We start from the raw sequence: 20,181 nt of genomic DNA on the forward strand, positions 1-20,181 counted from the left end.
AACAATTGATGTTTATTTCCTCCGTCGTAGTAGCAGTTTCGGGCTACAAACAATGTAGCATGCACATGCAACTCAGGTGGCCATATGCATCGAACAAAGGCTTTGCTACCCCAGCAATGGCATCTCTATGAGCAGCGCTCAGTCACGTAGCTAACTTAATCGGCCTGTAAGCAGTTCCTGAAACCATTAGCTAGATCGACAGAAGCGCAGTCGGGCCACCGACATACCAAACAAGCAGGCCGCCTTTTTTAGCCGTGCTTCGATGCGAGCGATGTGTATAGTGTCTAACCTCACGTCGGTACCATCCCGGCGCCCCCCACAGCCCCGCACCGCCGTGGGGTCTTCAACCAGAGCCGCCAGAAAATCATAAATTTCTTCAATAGGCGGGGGTAAGAGTGGTTTTGATTGCGCTCCGTCTTGCGAGACATAGAAATCAGAAGAGAAGGCTACTGCTCATGTCGCCCGACCATGGAACCTGCCATGCCTGGGATCGCTCTTGTCCCGCTTGGAAGATGTCCGGGTTCTGGAAGGTATCCAATGCAAGTGTGTTGGCTCCCGATATTTGATCTCCAGAGACATAATCCCCAACGGCTTCAAGATCCAGCCATGAAAAGTCATTCGCAGGGCTGAAGTGCACGTAGCTACTTTGATCGGACAAATGGTGCGATAATGCGCTGTTACTCTGCATCAGGACATCACCGCTCTGATGTGTTCCGGCTGGTGAAGTTGGTGCCATCGACTTCTGTTTCCAAAGGAGTTCAAGGAGTCGAGAATAACGCGATCCTATATCATCAGATCCAGCGCTTGCTCTCTTCAGTACTTCAGTGGTCCGCGTCACGAGATCCCGCACTTTCAGCTCCTCCAAGTGAGACATTACTCCGAATGAGCGTGCCTTGAATGCACTGTTAGTAACTCATATGTACATTCGTATATAAAAGGATATTACCTTGTACAGAAATACGGCTGCGTAGATCCCGTATAAATAATACCTCAACGGCATAAAATGAAGATGCTTTTCTGGGTGAACCACATCAACAAGGATGGTCAGGTATGTTTTTGCGGCATCGACCGATTCATAGATAAACCGAGCATCCTGCATCGAGGCTACATTGTTAAACGTTGCTCGCAGATGATCCCTTTGAGCCTTGTCATCGTTCCTGATCTTGGACACAAGTGACTGGGATATTGCCGCCTGGAAGGCAAAAGCGTTTGTGTATAGCCTCAGGTATTCGTAGGACAGCTGTAACGTGGCTTTCATTGGCGGTGAACCTACGAAATGTCAGTCAATCAGGCCAAGCTTCGTCGGAGCTGAAACTTACAAGACAGAGAACCCCAGATAGACTTCCATCGCAAGATTGCAAGGCGAAAATCGTCCACGTACTTGACATAGTCGCCCATGAGCATCATTTGATTGCTCGTACGCATGCCAGAATAGAGCACATCGTGAACATTTCCGTAAAGTTGCGTCAGATCCAGGGTAGCCTGAAATATCTTCGCATAATCCTCATCACCGTCTCTAGCGGGTTGCAACGATGGAAAGTCTTGGCTGACAAGGCCAGTCATCGGACCCGGCCCGCGAGACCAGAAAGCACGTCCAATACGAACAGATATCAATCGGTCCGATACGTAGCAGCTTGTCCATGCTAGCCGCCTACGAGCTTCTGTCTCCGCGTCTCCAGAAGAATCGCCTCTGAATGACGTCCTGTCTAGGCCTAGAAACCAACCAGATCGCAAGGCGAGCCCTACATGCATCCAGGCAGCTCGATCTTCCTCCCCACGGCCTACACGTTCAATGCGCGGTCGGAGGCCTTGGGGTTCCCATTCCGCCAAAATAAGAAGAGCCTCCACAGCTTCAACATCGCAATCGGCTCCAGCAGCAATTCCAGATATCAGCTCATGCATGTACTTAGAACAGTACTCGTGGATCTCCGGCCGTTCGGCTAGATCCTTCGAAGCAATTGTGAGGACGGCAGTAAGCAGATGCTTCTCGTTATTAGCAAATGCATCTAGCGCACTGCGATCAAAGTACTTTCGTGGCACCAAAGGAAGGTACGGATGGAAGTTTTCAGCGTAGCGAACCACTAACTGCCATACCGTTCCCGGATCTAGTGAGCGTGATTGTACTAGCCTGTACGCCTTGATGCCGCTATTTGACTGAAACCCAGTAACAGAACTGTCTTGAAGTGCCGTGTATGATGAGAATGCACTGGGTCCTGTACGCAGAGGTTCGACGCCCGTTTCGGTGCTCGGGTCTTCTGTGCCTCTCTTTGCAATGCCCGTCAGACACTGCCAGGCATCAGAAGGGTTGCGGGGAACATCGCCGATAGAAGCTTCGTCTTCATCATCATCAACGGAAATTGAAGTTGCGGTCGGCGGATCAGGGGGGAGGAAGACAACGGGCCCAGGGTAAGAACAAGACGTCGTTTGACGAGTCTCTGAATTGGAAGGGCTCGGTGCCTCAATAACGGAATCCCTTCGCACAGAAGAATTGCTGTCTGGCGTGAAGTTTTTAATTTTATTCTTGCGAATCCGCCGTCCCCCTCGATTGGAACTGCCTAGAACACATTCACGGTTATCCCTGATACACCGCTGACATGGTGGGACTCCCGGACTGCCACTGCTATCCCTGTGTTACAATGTAATTAGCCTCCCAAGATCACCGACAGGCCGGAAACAGTGAACCGAAATAACATGAGAAGAACAAAAAAAATATTGGAATGAACGTCTGTCACAGTCATGACTTACAGATCGCATTTCGACTTACGCTGTCTACAATGTAGACATGCTCTTGACACGCGTTTCATTAAATGATCTGAACGGGCCTTGGCTCTTGACGTCGGGGTCCCTTCGACTGGCGGAGATTGATCGTCTTGCTCCATCGCTGCATACAGCACATTAATCTCTGCAGCTTACAGCGTCAAGTGATAGAATTCCAATGCGACATCTCATCCCAGCAGTGCTGACAGGTCGGCTTGGGAACGAAACGCGTCAGTAATTCCCTCCTGCGATTTTTGCTTGCAAAGATGGAAAGTGTAAGAGACGAATAGACGGGAATGCTTTCCTCTTGATGCTAGGAGACAAGGTTGAATCCTCTGTAGAGCAGTGTCAGAGAAATCTCGGGGTGTTGTTCGACTCCGAACAGTTCCTATATGATTGTTGGGGTAACTTGAGCTCCGGACGGGCGCTCGTGGCTTCCCCACACAGTTGGCTTTTAAGGCACCAGCAAGTCTGTACAAATTGCGCACTAAGTGATAATCCGCCTCGTAACCCCAAATCATCGACTCAGCAGTCGAGAAGGGCCAGGCTGCGGGGGGGAAGGATTTGTAAACGCTGCAGACTTATGAGCATTGCGTTTTTCTGACCCACGGCCAAGGAATAATTTGGTATTACTCATCCCATACATACGGGTATTCAACGAGTCGGCAATCCAAGGCTCTTACTATGCAAGACCGGGCAGCTGTTGATCTCGACGAGGTGTTTAAGCTTAATTCAATCTTTAGAGCTAGTTCGTGCACTGCTCTTAAATTCAATCACAAGTACTGACTGCATGATGCTGAGGTCGTAGTAGCAGAGATCCTCGTTGAAAAGCTGATGTGGTGCCTCTGGTGGCAAGCACCATGGATATATAGAAAGCCTGCAGCCGACCATATGAGGAATTCATCTAATGTCTGTCTAATGCATCTGTGAGAATCACTAAACCCCAGATCACTAGCCCCTAGGAATAGCTCAGCCATCTAGCTTATCAGGTCCTTGAGAGCTATCAGTGAGATAGATTGAATTGCTTCACCGATCCGCCTATTGGATGGTGAGATGCAAGGCAATGAATGCTTGTACAAATAATCGTCTCAAATGGCCACGCAGCTCCCACACACCAATTCCAGAAATATTCAATGCATGACGACATACTCTGTACACTTTCCTGGGATAATGCATTAGCATAGATGATTTTCCGGATTATTCCGTGCCTTTTGGTAGGAGATCCAGCATTTCCAAAGCACCCCAACTCCATGAGATGTCATTTGTACGAGTTACCATACAAGACGCAAATCGGAGCATCCCCGAACAAAGTTCAATAGCCGAATGCGGGGCGTCGGCGTTTGAAGCGCTGTGTCGGCAATGTAATTACCCCAAAAGGGAATTAGTCGCTGCTGCCCCGCGCGCGGAGGAAGAGGGACAGCTATTTATTATTAGCAGGACAGCAAGGATGACTGGTCGCCATCGATCATTGATTTGGTGGCAAGAGAATCAGGAAAATTATCCCCCCTCGCTGAGCTGCGCAGCAAGATACACCTCTACCGATAATACTTTGAGAAACGAGAAGAACGATTGACAGCAAATTACTATTCTTAGTAACCATCTAAGCGTCAAACAATCACAATGTCGGCCGCAGTTGCGTCGCTATTTTCCCTCAGCGGTAAGACCGCCATCGTGACAGGAGGAACCAGGGGCATTGGGCAGGCAATGGCTTTTGCCCTTGCCGAAGCTGGTGCCGATATCATCTTGATTCAGGTGCGCACAGCTGCGACCTCCCCATTGGCGCTACGGAAATGATAGGGGAGCTATGCTGAAACGTCGTGTGGAACTAACGCTCTACGAACAGAGAGACGAGTCGAACACTTCGACTCGCGATGAGATCGTCAATCGCATTGGCAGGAAAGCTTGGATCCACGTGGCAGAGTTGTCGAATCGGGAATCAATCAAGGGTGTCATTCCAGCTCTGACCAGTCAAGGCCTCAAGCCTGAGATCCTACTCAATTGCGCCGGAATTCAACGGAGACACCCCAGTGAAAAGTTCCCGGATGAAGATTGGGATGAGGTATGTGTCAAAGAGTCTCCTTTCTCAGCCACCTATTTACCTTTGTCTATTTTTGGACCTCCCTTCTCCTGAAGTGGAGCTGAAGACTAGATACTGACTATTGAATTATGTAGGTTATCCAAGTCAATTTGACGTCCGTCTTTACGTTATGTCGGGAGTTCGGTGCATACTTGTTGGCGCGAGATGAGTCAGAGTTCCCAACTGGTCGTCGTGGAGCTATCATCAACGTCGCATCGCTCCTCACCTTCCAGGGAGGTATCACGGTACCCGCATACGCAGCGTCAAAGGGAGGTGTCGCGCAATTAACGAAAGCCCTCTCCAACGAATGGGTGGCTAAGGGTATCAACGTCAATGCAATTGCTCCCGGATACATTGCCACGGATATGAACACTGCCCTGATCAATGATTCCAACCGCAATGCTGGTATCATGGCTAGAATCCCGGCGGGAAGATGGGGCAACCCAGAAGACTTCAAGGGCGTGATAGTGTTCTTGGCAAGTCAAGCGAGTAGCTATGTCTCAGGTGAAATTATCACCGTTGATGGCGGTTGGATGGGACGGTAAAAAGTTCGGTGGCGGCAATTTTTTTTTTCATGTTTTCTTTTCGTCCTATTTCCCCTGGCTATTTTTGTCTGCATTTTTGCCCTTGCTGTGCTAGGGGTTTGGTTGAAAGTAATAGATGGAATATACACCAATGATGTAAAACACCTGCTTTCACACCACGCGATACTCAGCGTTTTTTAATCAATATCTGAAGGATGCTATTATCAGGTCATTCTTGCCTTAGTCTGTCATACCAGATTAGCGGCTGCTCAGGATATATTAGGTGAAACTCGTTCGTCGCGGTAGACTGGTTATCTCTGCTAGCATTCTATACTAGGCGCCAAGGGAGCACAAAGGAATTATTTAATTGAAACTCCGGATGAAATGACCGATTCAAGGGGAACCGTTGGCATCTGGAAAGGTTATAGATTGGGAATAGTCTCATCCGTTACCAAGGGACCCCACCAAGATAAAAGCAAGTGAGGAAAACTCTTCCGAAAATAATGAAGCAGGTCCGCCAGGGACCCAGGATCCAGAAGGGTGGGCAAGCAATGGGAGAAAAGGTAGAGTAATAGACTGACACCAAATTAGATTAAACAGGGACAGACTAGGGACCAGACCCGTGACCGCCATGTGACTTTTTCTAGGCAATTAATCTCCTTATCGCCAAACCCACCTTCTCTTGTCTCTCTCAAGTCCACCTCCCACTTGAGGTTCATGGATAGCCTTGTTTCACCATGGGTTCAAGCAAAGATGACAGGAACACCCAGGCTACCGTTTACTCCTTCTCTGCAGGTTCATGATAGCTAACCCTTCAGCAGAGCAGTGTTGTCGGTGGATTTCCAGTGGGCCGTTGCTGCTGCTTAGCATGCAAATCACGGCCAATACGGGTCGGTCGTTTCAGTCCGAATTGCAGAATCTGAAACGCGAGTAACCAGACCGAAGGCCAGTACATCGTGCTCACCAGCGGCTATCTGGTGAATTTGGTACAATTGGCTGGTTATGGGAAGCATCATAAGGTGGGATTGAGAGGTGGTAAGAGGGCGCGGATTGGAAACAGGGCCTGCGTTGACGCCCTCGGTCGGCCATGTTCCTGCAAGCGGCCGTTTCCGCAGTTGGTCGATAGGAGCCAAGAGCGCTAAACACCGGCCAAGCCCAAAGGGCTGGCTGTCTCTATCAGAAACAACGATGCATTTCCTTCAGGGCGCTTTGCTCCGTAGAGACCACTCGATAGGTTCGGAACCAAGCGCAGAGCCCAGTCTTGGCGGCGCTCATGGCAACACCCCTTCAGGACCACGCCATTATTGCTTTTTTAGCAGGTTTTGTGGACTGGGTCATTGGTCCCTTGGGCCTCCAGCATGATCTCAGGTATGATCCGCGCTGGACTTTCCTTTTCGCTTAAAGTTTCGTGCTGCGCCGTGGATCTCCTTCGGGTGACAGGGGATCTTTCTTCAACTTAACACTCTAAGTTGTGCTTCGTTCCTTATTTCGTTCTTTCTATTTCCACCAACACATTCACTTCTCTGAGCCAGCTGGCTGGTGGCCGTTCTTTCATTGTGTGGCCAGTCCATTCAGCGAGTCAGTCTATTGTTTCAAGACATTGCCATTCGTGTTCTTGAGCGTAGACCGTCTTCGCTCTTTGTTCGGATACCGTCGATCATTGGTTACATCTCGCTACATCTAAACGTCATTCATCGTGGGGGTGGGCAATTTACTTTCTTTACTACAACACTAGACGTCAGGCTTTTTTTTTTTTACAGTACCTTATCTTTGGGAACCTCTAGTTTCCCGGTTTGAATTATCTGATTCTTTCTACGACGCTGTGCGTCCCCTGTCCTCTTGCTGGAATTTTTCTTCTTATATCATGCATGTAGGGAAGTGGAGGTAAGTGATGATCGAAGGCTGGCTCAGCACTTATGACGCTGGTAATGACTCAATGTTGGAGGACTTGCAAGATTCAACTCGTCAGATTCGCTACCTCGTACCGTGTTTCCAACATTCTTCGGCTCCTTTAGCTGCAATTGCTCGTGACAACGCCTTGGTCATTTGCGCATACCGTCTCACCAACATCATCACCTCTCCCGCCTGATCAGGACGGCTTCAACAAGCACTTATTTGAAGGGGAGACATCTCGAGCTTTCTGTATATCAAGAACACACACAAGAGCCGTTTAACTTGATCCTGCTTCTCTTGCTGTGGGGGTCTGCCGTCTGAGATTCCTCGGGCATAACGCGCCTCTCCCCACATTCTTGGTGTTCCCTAGCCATTCAGTATCTGCGTCATACTGGACCGTAACCGAATTATAATTGGAAATCGTGGCTTTCAAGAATTTGCTGCCCTTATCGACCCCCGCTCAGCTTTGTTGACATCTGTCCGATCTGTCCGCTCTGTCTCTCCATCTTGAGCGACTGCGTGCTACGCTGGGCCGTAGATCTCTCTATCAATGGATGAATCCCACCATCGACTCATGCCGCGAGGCTATGGGATTAATGCCACCTACGTCTACGAATATTCGCGTGGTCTGAACGGTGTAGATGTCCCGCGGGATGTTCTGTTTTCACGGATCATCTTCTCGTCCTTGATATTCGTCGCCCTGGTTGTCTTTTGCGGGCGCGTCGGACAGATCAGCCATGCCTATCTTCGCCAAATTACCTCTCTAACAGCAAGCAGGAGGGAGCAGACCTTTTGGAGCGTTGAAGTATCTTCGCTTTGGGCAAACGTCAAGAAGCATCTGTTGTATGCGCCCCTGGGCAGGAAGAGGCACAACCGAGAAATCCAACTTTCATCCGCCATCAACGTCGGCACACTGCCTTCTAGATTCCAGGTGATTCTAGTCGTGCTATATCTGGCGAGTCAGGTCGCTTATTGTACTCTGCTTGATTACAATGCGAACGTCAAGGCAGCCCTTGTGGCTGAGCTTCGTGGACGCTCAGGTACCTTGGCAGTGTTGAACATGGTGCCCCTTTTCATCCTCGCCGGTCGCAACAATCCGCTTATTCCCTTGTTGCATGTGAGTTTCGACACCTACAATCTCCTTCATCGTTGGTTGGGCCGGATAGTTGTGCTTGAAAGCATTGTGCACACGTGCGCATGGGCAGTAAATGCTTGCGACGAGGTCAGCTTCTCTGACATGCTCGAGCGTTTACGCACTACACCTTTCTTCACCTGGGGCCTACTTGGAACTTTCTCCATGATCACACTGGGTCTTCACTCTCCATCCCCGATCCGGCATGCTTTCTATGAGACCTTCTTGCATCTGCACCAGCTCGCCGCTTTCCTAGCCTACCTCGGTGTGTTGATGCACTTGGATCTCGACAATCTCCCGCAAAAGCCGTGGATAATAGCGCTGGGTCTTCTCTGGCTATTGGAAAGGACAGCCCGCCTCTGTCGACTGCTGTACTTGAATATTTCTCCCCGAAGAGGGTCCACACGGCTTGTCGTGGAAGCCCTCCCAGGTGAAGCCTGCAGAGTGACTTTTCACTTGCCCAAGCGTGTGCGCATCAGCCCCGGAAGCCATGTGTACGCCTACATCCCAAGTGTCTCCTTTTGGATGTCGCATCCATTTTCTGTCGCTTGGGTAGACCCAAGCAGCTCCGTGACCGTTCCTGCTACGACGGAAAAAGATCTCATCGACCCTTCGCTTCTCGAAAAGCAGCCACTTTCTAGTTTGGATGAGTATATGCGGGACTCCCAGGAGCCCACGTCCGTTTCCCTCATCGTTGGTGCTCGACAAGGCATGACACGGAAGTTGTACAACAAAGCTCTGGCCTCGCCTGGACAAACACTCTACACCTCAGGGCTTATTGAAGGACCCTATGCGTCCCATGCATGCAACATGGGCAGCTATGGTACAGCTATACTCTTCTCAGCCGGTGCAGGCATTACCCATCATATGCTATACGTCCGCGACTTGCTCATACGCTCCTCAGAGGGTCGCGTGGCTACCCAGAAGATCTACCTCGTATGGTCTGTACGCAGTACCGAACATCTAGCCTGGGTACGGGAGTGGATGGACCAGATCCTCCGACTTCCATCGAGGCGCGAGATTCTTACCATCAAACTTTTCGTGTCCAAACCAAAAAGCAGTCGCGAAATCGTATCACCCAGTGCGACCGTCCAAATGTTCCCAGGCCGGTGTCGCCCCGACGTCGTTCTCAACGAGGCCATTCCCCAACGTGTGGGTGCCACCATCGTCTCTGTCTGCGGGCCCGGTGCATTCGCAGACGAGGTGCGTGCTGCTGCACGTAACAACATTGGAATGGGCGCCGTCGTCGATTTCGCCGAAGAAGCCTTTACATGGTAGTCCACCATACAAAATCATCACCTTTGCCTTGGGATATATTCGTTCCTTTTATTTTACTTACTAACCTTCGATTCTTGTTCCAAAATTTCTCTTCTCGACTTTCGTTCAAACATTTACTTCAGATGTATATTTAGTTTCCCCTCTATTAGTCCCACTTCCCATGGCAATTTGTTCTCTGTTGGTATTTTACACGATGGTACGAATTGCTTCAAGCCTAGCTAGCTCTGTTTGGAATTTTCAGACAATACACCTTCAGCGGCATATCGATGTAAGGTGTTAATAATCTCGCGACTGCATATGAGCCCCCTACCCATCACACACATGTCTGTCACGCACTTTGGCCACATGCAATAACCACCCCCTCAGAAAGATTGTCTAGCACATGCACAACTATATATCATTATACAAGGATCTAAGTAACTATGGTCCCGCACAAATCAGAAAAGAATATACCATAGCCATATCAATACACAATTCTTCCACACCCCCCGGATACTTTTTCGGGTATCATATAGTCTCTTAGCCGACAAGATCATGGGGTCGGAAACCCCTCTTTTTTTTCTTTACCCTTTTCCCATTTCTACAAAAGTGGGGTAGGGTTCTGACTAAATTTGAATACCCATATTCTGGATATTCAGATGGGAGTCTCATAAACATGATTTTTGTGTAACTCTACAATCAGTAGATGATATGATAACATGATAGTGGATGATATATATTTATTCTGTATAAATTCTGTATGAGAATGGAGCACCTCATACTGACAAATAACTAGGTGAAGGTGAGTGAGTCAGTTTAGTTATGGCGCGTGTGTCTTGGTCTTACGTATTACTAGCAGCGGAGTGGGGCGGGGCGGGGTGGAAGGAAGGGTAAGGATGATTGATGGGTTAAGGTATTTTTGTACTACGTTGAGGGGGAAGGGTGCTTGTCAGATGAGATGAGGTTGAGTGGTCATTGCTGGCTGCTAGAGGGGTCTGTGTGGGGAGGGGGGGGGTATGTTTTGGTAGGATGACTCTGTTTAGGAATGTGTACAATATCATACTGTGGAAGGATTGAGCTTGATAATCTGAGCGAGTATGGAGTTGTTTGTTGTATCTATTATTCGATCTAATATGCCATATACATCTGTAGTGTTTTGAAGAGTAGTAGAAACAATAAGGGTGAGGTGAGTGAAATATTGTATCATGAGCAAGAGATGATGATAACGAAAATCTAGCAAACGCTTATAAGCAAAACATGTCGAAGTATCCATCTCACGTAGGATCTAACAGGCATTATGTCCAATATACATGATAGTGTTACCAGAAACAAAGAATTTATGTTCACGAAAAGAAAAGGATGAGAGCAAGAAGGAAGAAAAAACAAAGAAATTCACACTTTTATGCCTTGGTCCGCTGGCCCTTGGGCACACGAGCGAGCCAGTAAATGAACACGGCAGCGAAGATGTTGAACGCAATGTAGACCCACATCAGGCCGAAGTTGCGCCATGCGTCGCTGAAATAGCTGTTCACTTGGGCTAGATAGGTGTCTGTGCTGGAGATCGTGCAGAAGGAACAGTCGGAGGTGGCATTCGGGTTCTCGAGGTAGCCGCCGTAGCTGCTGATATAATTGGACATGTAGCTCTGGCATGTGGTGTCAGGAGGAGGGCTGAAGTGAAGGTATTCAACAGCTTCGCAGGTAGCAGTCGTGCCTGACACACCGGTGGCTAACATGCCTGATACCAGGTACGTGAATGGCGAGACACGGTACATGAAGATCCAGAAGCCTGGGAGTTGGGAAGGTGTGGCAAGGACACCACAGAAGATCAGACACAGGGAGAAGAGCAAGTTGGCAATGTTACCACCGGTTTCAGCGAGTTCAATACCAGCAATGATCATATGCGCGAATGTGGAGGTGAACAGGAGGAAGGACAGGATCAGCAGGAACATCAAAGCTCCGCGCTCGTGGACGGCGTTGGTGGGCTCAGCATTCTGGTACAGACCAATGGGGTAGTACCAGCATACAAAGATAATGACACTCATGAGCGCGTTCCATGGAAGCTCGACGATGATGTTAGCGGTCATGAAAGCCTTCCACGAGTAGGCCTTAGAGGGTCTCTCACGAGCCTCGTATAGCGAACGCTGGGTGCAGAAGTTGGGAAGAATTTGCTGAACAAGATTACCAAAGATGGTCATCAGCATGAAAATACTGAACATCTGGTTCTGGAGACCCTGAGCACTGTTCTTCGCCTTGAAGAAGGAGAAACCGATGTAGAGCGATGTCAGGACGCAAAGCGCGATCTTCGAGTAGATGTAGACAGGAGTTCTCCAGTACTGCGAGAAAACACGAGTCAAACACTCCCACAATTGAACAGAGAAGGGTGCAGCAAATTCGTTGAGCTCGCCAGGATCCTGCTTGTTAGTATCGACCGGCTTTTGCGAGAGAGTAGACTTCAGCTCAGCAAGGTGATCAAGTACCCCCTGACGTTCGGGGCTTTCGCGCCAGACAGCGGGCCAGTCAATATCACTATGCGATCCAGGAGCAGCACCAATGACCTCAAGCATCCATTCAGCTGGGTTGGCTTCAGTAGGCAGTTTGGGAGCACCATTCCGTTCGAAGTAGCTAGCAAGAGTCGACGACTTGTCACCGATTTCGCCAAAGTAAACGGTCTTACCACCCTTAGCGAGGAACAACAAGCGATCGAAACGCTGGAAGAGCATGGCGGAGGGCTGGTGGATCGTGCACAGGATGGCCTGACCATGCTTGGTCAGGGTATCGATGAGATCGAGAATGGACCAGGAGGTTTGACTGTCAAGACCGGATGTGGGCTCATCAAGGAACAAAAGTAGTTGCGGCTTCGCTGCCAATTCAACACCGATAGTAAGACGCTTGCGCTGCTCGACGTTCAAACCTAGAATGGATTAGTTTTGTAGCACACTAGCAGGGTTTGTGGGAGTCAATTACCTTCACCGGGAACACCGACAACAGCATCGGCATATGCTTCCATACCAAGCAACTTGATGACTTCTTCAACGTAATCGAGCTTTTCCTGACGACTGACATGGGCGGGTTGACGGAGAATGGCGCTGAAGCGCAGAGCCTCCCTGACGGTGGTAGTGTGAAGATGAAGATCTTGTTGCTGAACATAACCAGTCTTGCGCTGGAAGGATTGATCCCGAGGGCGACCGTCGACCAACATCTCACCAGTTACAACACCCATTGTCACACGGGTTGCGAGCACGTCCAGAAGAGTAGTTTTACCAGCACCAGAAACACCCTGCAAGCTTAGTTAGTCTCGATAGTACGTTATTAGACCGGTTGGAAGGCTTACCATAAGAGCAGTACAGGTTCCAGGCTTGACCCAGCCATCAACGTGGTCCAAAATGCGCCGGGGCTCGCCCTTGATCTTGATGTCGTAGCACACGTCCTGCCAGTGGAAAATGGCCTCTTGCCTCTGAATAGCAGCGCTCGACTGGCCATTAGACCCATCAGTCTTCTCGTCTGCGGCGACGTGATGGGCGGTTTCAACATCGTCGAGCGAAGGTGGAGCTTGACCACGGCGGAACAGCAACACTTCACCCTTGGACTTTGCTTCCGAGATGAACTCGGTGGCAAGCAGATAGGTAGTCATGAAGAAGATCATGAAGGCGAACATGATACCCAAGTTCCTCCACTTGTGGCTGTCATAGTACTGGAAACTCTGGTGAAGGTAGTCATCACCCTGGACGTACTTGGATCCAGCAACAGCGCCAACCGTGGAACAGATCTGGTACTCGATCGAAGCGCCCGAGTAATTTGGAATCAGCTCCGATTCAGAGCAAAGGAATTGGCGATGATGAAATTCGTTGACCATCAAGCTCTCGAATCCGTAGGCAATGGGGTTGATGTAGTTCATCCATCTCGACCAGCCAAGCATGTATCTTGTAGGAATGGTGAATCCAGTATAGATGACCAGACCCAAGATGAGGATGGCAGCGGGCACCAGAGCCTGGGAAAGAGTGCGAGAAGAGGCAGCGATAGTTCGGAAAAGCATGGACATGGTTAAGGTCGTCACGAAGGAAAACAACAGGAAGACGAAGAATGCGCCTGGTTCGCGACGAAGACCGGTCATGAAATATAGAGTAATGTTGAAGATGATGGCATTTCCAACTTTGTAAGGCATGTCACAAAGCATTGATGCGATGGCTTCGGCGAACGGGTGATACATGGCGTAGCGGGCTTGTTTTTCGACAATCGGACGTTGAGCATACAGGGTCAAGATCTATCATCACGGTTAGTCTCTTGGATTAATTATGCGAAGTTGGAGGAGGTTGCTGAGCTCACCTCAAGAGCACTGGAGAAGGCGTTGAGCAAGACGGCGAAGAAGAGAAGAGCACCACGGGAATAGAAACTAGAAGTCACCGGTTGCAAATTGTAGAAGACACTTCCAATGATCAAGGCCATGATGAAGTTTCCGACCAACTGGGAGATGGTTAAACTGGCATCACCTTGTAGTCGCTGGAATCCTCGAATCAAGCAGAGCTTGACCTGTTCGTAAAGAGAAATGGTGTAGGGAGACTTGACGCGCTGGTTCTTCGATTGCATGGCCTTGCGAGATTCAATAAACTTGCCAAGCGACTCTCCACCAATTGCAAATTCTTGATTGTACTCGGCAATTTGTCTCTTCAGCCTACTGTAGGCCTCACTGCTCTTCCAGGCGGCGGCGAACTCGTCAGGGGTGCGTGGAACCTTGCCTTCGTAACCCGGCTTCACAATGCGCTCAGCAGGGCTGGTCAGGGAGGTCAGGAAATCAGCGGTAGTCTGACGCTCAGGGCATTCGAATCCCATGTTGGTGAAGAATTCCTTGGCTTCATCGGTAGGACCGAAGTAGATCTGTCTGCCCTCATACAACACAGTGACCTTGTCGAAGACATCATAAGCACTCTGGGAGGCTTGATAGATGGCCACGGCGACTGTCGCACCAGCGTACTTGGTCATCAAATTCAAGGTCTTGCAGAATTCAAGTGCGTTCGCACTATCCAAACCACGAGTACTGTTATCCCAGCACTGTAGAGGGCTTCCACAAAGAGTAGCTTCAGCAATACTGACACGCTTGCGCTCACCACCACTCACACCACGGACGAAATCGTTACCGACACGGGTATTGATAGTATGCGAAAGACCAAGCATAGCCATTACGGCATCACGCATATGAGTAGCATACTGCTCCTTCGAGACTCCGGGCAAACGGTTCCGTGGGCAGCGAGAAAGAGCAGCGAACTTAAGAGTGTCGCCGACAGTCAGTTGAGGGAAGTGGACATCGGTTTCCGCGGTATAGATAGCTTCGCCCTTGAACTGCTTCCGCATCTGCTTGGCCGAGATACCCTGGTAATTCAATTCAGACTCCTTGTCCATGTAGATACCGTTCATCTCACCCGCAAGGGTCTTCAAAAAGGTAGAGCATCCACTACCAGGACGACCGAGGACCACCAGCATTTCACCACTCCTGACAAGACCATCGAAGTCGCGGAGGATCTGGATCTTCTGCTTCCCAGTACCCGTCAGCTTGCGCATAAGGGCACCAACCTGCAACACGGAGTTGAAAACATCCTTTTGGTAATCTGTAGGACTACCGAAACCATGGATACTGAGGTTCTGGAAGGAGACACTCGCCTCACGCTTGGGATAGCGTTCCGGATCGCGAGACGAAAGCGCCAACAAGTTCTTCATCCAGTGCCTTGCCTTGAAGTTGGGGCTGTGCGGGTTCAGCGTGGAGTCGTCCTTCACCTCCAGAAACGAGTTCTCCGCGTTGTTGCTGACAGAAAACCGTGTCGATTGACGAGTCAGTTGCTGTGCAAGTCGAGTGACCTCCTCTTCGGCAGCTTTTTCCTCTTCATCTTCATCGGCGTCTTCGCTGCTGTAATCGCGTTTCTCCATGGCGGTTTCAGCAGTGCTCAAGGTGCTTCCGTCCATACCCCAGGCAGTTCCCTTCTTCTCGGATCTGCCAGACTCTGGGGAGAGACTTGTGTGACGTTCTTCATGGTGGGTCGTGTACACTGTGTGCTCCTCGCGAACCAAGTGCTCAGTTCCTTCGTTCACGGCAGCAGCTCTCTCAGCTTGAGCGCCTTCATTCTCGTTCTCATGGCCGCCGTGGGATTCCACCGAACGGCCGGGATTAAAATTAGGATTTATAGTGCCTAGAAGCGACATGGTGATTAGATATGGAGACACGCAGTCTCAGACTGAGCCGGTCAACGAGAAGATGTCAATAGCATAGGCGAAAAGTATGAGGAGAGAGAAAAAGAAGGAGGTGTGGAGAAAAGACGATTAGGAGAGATATCCAGAATTATAAGAATAGATGTCAGGAATATCAAGAAAGATGAAGGGGGGAGATATCCTCCGTGGAGGCGAGTGAAAGAGTGACAGGTGAGAGTGAGGGGGAGGAAATAATTGATAGATAGCAGCAGTAGAGAAATAAGTGGCAGCCGCTAAGCATAAAAAGTAACCAGTACCTGGAGCTACTAGAAAACGACCCCCCCTCCAAAAGACGTGTGCCCCGTAATACACTGAACACTCTTAAATTGTAAGTCGCAAAGTAATATCTGCGAATAATGAAAGAGGAAAGAGGGCGACAGAAAAACCTTGGGTAGCGGGTCTTAGAGGTCTGGGCTTCACCCCCCGTTTTTAGTGTTAGGCAGCGCAGAATGGCGACTTGAGATGGAAAGTTTTGAGAAGAGGCTTCTGGACGAATCGGGGCCAGGAACGAGAGGTTATCCGGGCGGATCCCAGGATTGACTGCGCCGGTGGTGGGCCTTGTTCTCGGTACCTTCAAGCAGGCCTCTCCGTGCGTATTCCCTCCGGCAGCAATACGACAATACGCCGATTACGCCAGGCTAAACGAGGCCCTCGAAGCACTACACTAGAGTTTCTGGTGGTCCCGGAGATACCCACCTCAATACCCCTGTTAGCTACTAATTCCGATGTTACTATGATCTGGGGACGGAAATTATTGAGCTCCCGCGATCTATCTATATCATCTGTCTCAAGTCCTGAGTGTAACGGTCACTGGCCATGGTGATAAATAGACCCTGACGGTTTGCCACAGATATCTCAATCATCACATTGCTTGAATTTTAGCTGCTTTACTTTTTTTACTCTTCTTACACCGCCATAAAGGACATTGTATACTGTAGTGTAGTACTTCAACAATATCAAGTATGCTTCAGGCAATATTAGGCATGACATTGCATGCATGAAGATAAGTGATAACTAGTCACATGTCGCTCATGTCACACAATCTATTGTTAGGTACTCGGAAAATTTTCCTGAGAAACCCACCAAAAAAGTAAAAAGAAACAAGCCTGCACATAGACCTATCGAGGAGCTTACGCTACGTAGCAACGAACAACAATTCTGAATCATCACATAAGGAGTCGGATCCTTCGCACAATAGTTAAATCACTAATAAGCAAATCCAGTTTTCCAGACTTCCAAGTGTGCGAATTTTCCTAAAACGTGGCGAAAACGAGGTTCGGGGCTGAGCGGCCATTGTCCCAAACAGGAATGGCAGCTTCTGGGTGGGGCGGAGTGGGGCGGGACTCCAGCCTTCCGAGGCCCGGCCACTTAGTCTCTAATTGCCCCCTTTACGGTACCGTATCGGAGACCTCACGATCCGATGTTGCGGTACAGATCCTTATGCACCATTTTCTACATGAATGACTCAGCTATGCTCCCGCATGAGCAGCTTAATGCACGATTTGAAGTTATAGATATGCAGCCTGAAGGTAGCTAGCTAGCTTATTTACAGACTCGAGATAGAAGCGGCTCTGTGTCACTCCACAAATGATCGCTGCTGGGAGGGCTGAATATGTGGCACCTGTGGTTCTAGGTTGACAGCAGGCTATGTATCAACTATGTGGATATTCTTCACACATCCCTGTGCGCCTACCTTCATTGTAGAGCGCACCGACTCATCTCCAGACTCGAGTCCAAGCTCCAGATTATTTCCAATCACCGCTCAACACGGTGAGATTCCTTACTTAATATGCCCAATATATGAATGAATACGTACGTTCTCCTCCCTGCCTAATATTTCCGAGCATCATCACTGGCCGGAATGCCCTTTTCGGGAACCGCGGGGTCCTGACTTCGCGCCCTTCGGGTGTTGTGTCACTCCGAATTCAATATAAAGTTATAAGTGCGGTAAGTTAAGACCACGGCAGGATCAGCATGCAGCCCCGACAATGATAACAATGTGACTCATACGAGCTCATCATGTCTCATACTTACACACAGCTAGCATTACTAATTGGCAGAGTAAAAAAAATGAGGCTAACGCATCAGCATCGGTCTGCCTTCGGATGGCCAAGATCCCGTGCTGTCGGGCCTCCCCGGCGAGAACCAACCGCACATGACCACACTCACTACTCGAAGTATCTACTACAAGAAATTGAGTTTGGGGACCACTCCTGCGCACAGAGGCTCTTTCTGCAGGGCGGCATAGCGTCACTGGGGGCCGTTGGCACCTTGTTGTTCCGTGTCATTATCGTGATCTTTGTTATTACATACTAAAATAGTCAAAGTGCTGGAAAGTATCTGCAAATCACCCGGACAGCTCCATTCTTGCGCCATGCAGCCAGGATGCGAAAACAATACAGTTACAACCGTGAGTCCAAGAGCTTATGCCTCTTCTTCTGACTCCTCGTCGCTGCCGTCATCGATCGGTTCGACTAGAAGGTTCCCTCCTCGGCCGATCTTGTCCCGCACTGATCCCCCAGCTTCCACTTCGTAGACCACCCGCGGCATGGGTGAAACCAGCCGGAACCCATACTGGTGTTCGAAGCCCTCCGGCTTCACTGCTTCTGCGGCCTTTTCTGTTGGCTCCTTCAGGATATCGTAACATTCAACAAAAGCGTAGAGCTCGTCAAGCGACGCGTCAGGCGCAAACTTGCGGATGACACGCTCGCCAGAAGGCAGTCGGATACTGATGCGTACAGCGTCCTTGACGTCCGGTCCAGGCTCCTCCGGAATGGTTTGTGCCCGCCATTGCTTCCATTGCTGAAGATCCTGTATGCGCTTCTCCTCGGCCGCTTGACGTTCGGCCGCCTCTTGTTCTTCCCTCTGTCGGGCCGCCTCGGCTTCCCGCCTCTGTCTCGCCCGCTCGCGGTCGATGGCCAGGGAACGCTCGTAGGCGGAGTCCTGCTGTTCACGGAGGCTGCGTGAGGCTTGCTGTTCTGCCCGGGTTGACCGTATGCGCTCGAGAGGCTCCTTGTGCTGCGAAATGGCCGATCGAAGTTTCTCCACAAATTCAGCAGGGGACGTCGTTCCCGATATCCTCGACACAACCGACATCGCATTCGAGGAAACGTTCGGAGTATGGACTAAAGCGGCTGCGAAGGGAAACTTGGTGCAGCGGAGGGAGTTGGCAACCTGATAAGCCTCAGAGTCTTGAACATTCCCTCCCCAGACAAGTAGGTTGTTTTGTGGGTCATTCACAAAGTCGGTCACTTCGCGAGACAGAAGTGTGTCTCGGACCCAGCCATTCGTATCATCATGCTCAGGGGCAAGAAGTACGACTAGGAGGAACTTGAGGTCCCGGTGGGCTTTCTCCAATGCCATGTTATATCCGTTCTCGAGGAAACTGATCGAGTTGGTGCCATATTCTTCCTCGAATTCCCGGATGAACCGGGCGGCCGTGTCTTTGGGACCCAAGGGCCGGCGACCGTTAGTATTTCTCCGGGAGCCTTGAAGAGCAGGATTCGCCGTCGTGTTAAAGAAGCGCGGAAGAAAGGGAAACAAGGCACCGAATAGGCGGAAGGAGCTGTAGAGTAGTCGATAGAGGAGGTTGAGCGGAGTAAACAGCAGAGCTAGTATGAAAGGCGGGCGATAGACCGACTGGTCTTCAGGCTGTGTATTTATCCGGGGAGCTGGCTCAGCAGCACGGGGTGTCGGAGTAAACTGCGCAGCAATGTCATCACTCATGAGGTTTTGGGTCTGTCGGGCGGGTCGCGGAGGAGGGGAGTTGAGAGCAGCGCGGGCTTCTTCGACGGGATCCGGCCCTTCGCCGTCAAAGAACTTGGAGATGGCAATCTGGAGGCAGCAAATACTTAGTTCCCAAGGCATCTAGAGGTAGTATATCGTCACCCGGGCTTACCTGCACGTTCCATTGTGAGCGGCGCAACAAAGGAATGGCTTCCGAATGTTCCTGACCGGTGACCGCAGTATACGTCTCGAGAGCGGACCTCTCGCTGTCGGAGAGTTGGGATATATCAAGCCCGGAGGTGGACATGGTCAATTGATGATCTCATCCATGAAAAGAATGGTTGGAAGAGGAGCAGCGAGGCCAGGGAAACTGGCGTGAGTGACGAGGTATAGGTGAGCCGCGGGGAGTCGTGTGCGTCAGAATAGCCTAGTTATTGAGGATAAAGAGAGGGAGCTGAAAACAGAAGAAGTAACGAGCTCCTAAAGAATGCTCAGGACATGCAGAATACCGCCACAGATGCAAATCGGGCTGTAGTTAAGGAAGATGGTAGGGAGGGGAAGTCGTGGGGAATGAACGATAG

The 20,181-nt window shown here is 50.1% G+C and overlaps 5 protein-coding genes across 5 annotated transcripts; 2 read left to right on the forward strand and 3 right to left on the reverse strand.

Annotated features, from left to right (window-relative positions):
• Positions 1-49: 49 nt before the first annotated feature.
• Positions 50-2,973, reverse strand: BO85DRAFT_219893 (Zn(II)2Cys6 transcription factor). Its single transcript, XM_025654681.1, has 5 exons — positions 2,746-2,973; positions 1,320-2,626; positions 947-1,269; positions 228-892; positions 50-177 (listed from the first exon to the last, which is right to left on the reverse strand). The coding sequence occupies exons 1-4, from the start codon at positions 2,877-2,879 to the stop codon at positions 434-436; spliced, it is 2,223 nt and encodes a 740-aa protein (XP_025518026.1). The 5' UTR covers positions 2,880-2,973; the 3' UTR covers positions 50-177; positions 228-433.
• A 1,260-nt stretch (positions 2,974-4,233) lies between these two features.
• On the forward strand, positions 4,234-5,641 carry BO85DRAFT_446689 (putative 2-deoxy-D-gluconate 3-dehydrogenase). The gene is made up of 3 exons (XM_025659555.1): positions 4,234-4,509; positions 4,601-4,816; positions 4,930-5,641. Exons 1-3 carry the CDS (start codon positions 4,378-4,380, stop codon positions 5,377-5,379), a joined length of 798 nt encoding a protein of 265 aa, XP_025518027.1. The 5' UTR covers positions 4,234-4,377; the 3' UTR covers positions 5,380-5,641.
• Positions 5,642-7,801: 2,160 nt separating this feature from the next.
• BO85DRAFT_435800 (ferric reductase family protein) lies at positions 7,802-9,661 on the forward strand (the record flags this gene model as incomplete). The annotated part of the gene is made up of 1 exon (XM_025658546.1): positions 7,802-9,661. The coding sequence occupies one exon, from the start codon at positions 7,802-7,804 to the stop codon at positions 9,659-9,661; it is 1,860 nt and encodes a 619-aa protein (XP_025518028.1).
• A 1,066-nt stretch (positions 9,662-10,727) lies between these two features.
• BO85DRAFT_391504 (pleiotropic drug resistance family ABC transporter) lies at positions 10,728-16,300 on the reverse strand. The gene is made up of 4 exons (XM_025656811.1): positions 13,964-16,300; positions 12,972-13,901; positions 12,605-12,917; positions 10,728-12,551 (listed from the first exon to the last, which is right to left on the reverse strand). The coding sequence occupies exons 1-4, from the start codon at positions 15,827-15,829 to the stop codon at positions 11,041-11,043; spliced, it is 4,620 nt and encodes a 1,539-aa protein (XP_025518029.1). The 5' UTR covers positions 15,830-16,300; the 3' UTR covers positions 10,728-11,040.
• Positions 16,301-18,123: 1,823 nt separating this feature from the next.
• On the reverse strand, positions 18,124-20,163 carry BO85DRAFT_391506 (clathrin-mediated endocytosis regulator UBX3). The gene is made up of 2 exons (XM_025656812.1): positions 19,773-20,163; positions 18,124-19,708 (listed from the first exon to the last, which is right to left on the reverse strand). Exons 1-2 carry the CDS (start codon positions 19,905-19,907, stop codon positions 18,299-18,301), a joined length of 1,545 nt encoding a protein of 514 aa, XP_025518030.1. The 5' UTR covers positions 19,908-20,163; the 3' UTR covers positions 18,124-18,298.
• Between the last annotated feature and the right edge of the window lie 18 nt (positions 20,164-20,181).

Source organism: Aspergillus piperis (assembly GCF_003184755.1).
Source record: "Aspergillus piperis CBS 112811 unplaced genomic scaffold BO85scaffold_4, whole genome shotgun sequence".
NCBI classification, from domain to species: domain Eukaryota; kingdom Fungi; phylum Ascomycota; class Eurotiomycetes; order Eurotiales; family Aspergillaceae; genus Aspergillus; species Aspergillus piperis.

What these genes read in the sequence shown, in the direction of transcription:
- BO85DRAFT_219893 (XM_025654681.1), bottom strand. Translation starts at nt 2,879, where the DNA reads ATGGAGCAAGACGATCAATCTCCGCCAGTCGAAGGGACCCCGACGTCA. An exon ending in TATCTGGGGTTCTCTGTCTT is followed by an intron (nt 1,270 to 1,319) that starts GTAAGTTTCAGC and finishes GACATTTCGTAG; the next exon opens with GTTCACCGCCAATGAAAGCC. An exon ending in CAGCCGTATTTCTGTACAAG is followed by an intron (nt 893 to 946) that starts GTAATATCCTTT and finishes AGTGCATTCAAG; the next exon opens with GCACGCTCATTCGGAGTAAT.
- BO85DRAFT_446689 (XM_025659555.1), top strand. Translation starts at nt 4,378, where the DNA reads ATGTCGGCCGCAGTTGCGTCGCTATTTTCCCTCAGCGGTAAGACCGCC. An exon ending in CCGATATCATCTTGATTCAG is followed by an intron (nt 4,510 to 4,600) that starts GTGCGCACAGCT and finishes CTCTACGAACAG; the next exon opens with AGAGACGAGTCGAACACTTC. An exon ending in CGGATGAAGATTGGGATGAG is followed by an intron (nt 4,817 to 4,929) that starts GTATGTGTCAAA and finishes TGAATTATGTAG; the next exon opens with GTTATCCAAGTCAATTTGAC.
- BO85DRAFT_391504 (XM_025656811.1), bottom strand. Translation starts at nt 15,829, where the DNA reads ATGTCGCTTCTAGGCACTATAAATCCTAATTTTAATCCCGGCCGTTCG. An exon ending in CCTTCTCCAGTGCTCTTGAG is followed by an intron (nt 13,902 to 13,963) that starts GTGAGCTCAGCA and finishes CCGTGATGATAG; the next exon opens with ATCTTGACCCTGTATGCTCA. An exon ending in GAACCTGTACTGCTCTTATG is followed by an intron (nt 12,918 to 12,971) that starts GTAAGCCTTCCA and finishes CTAAGCTTGCAG; the next exon opens with GGTGTTTCTGGTGCTGGTAA.
- BO85DRAFT_391506 (XM_025656812.1), bottom strand. Translation starts at nt 19,907, where the DNA reads ATGTCCACCTCCGGGCTTGATATATCCCAACTCTCCGACAGCGAGAGG. An exon ending in GCTCACAATGGAACGTGCAG is followed by an intron (nt 19,709 to 19,772) that starts GTAAGCCCGGGT and finishes TGCTGCCTCCAG; the next exon opens with ATTGCCATCTCCAAGTTCTT.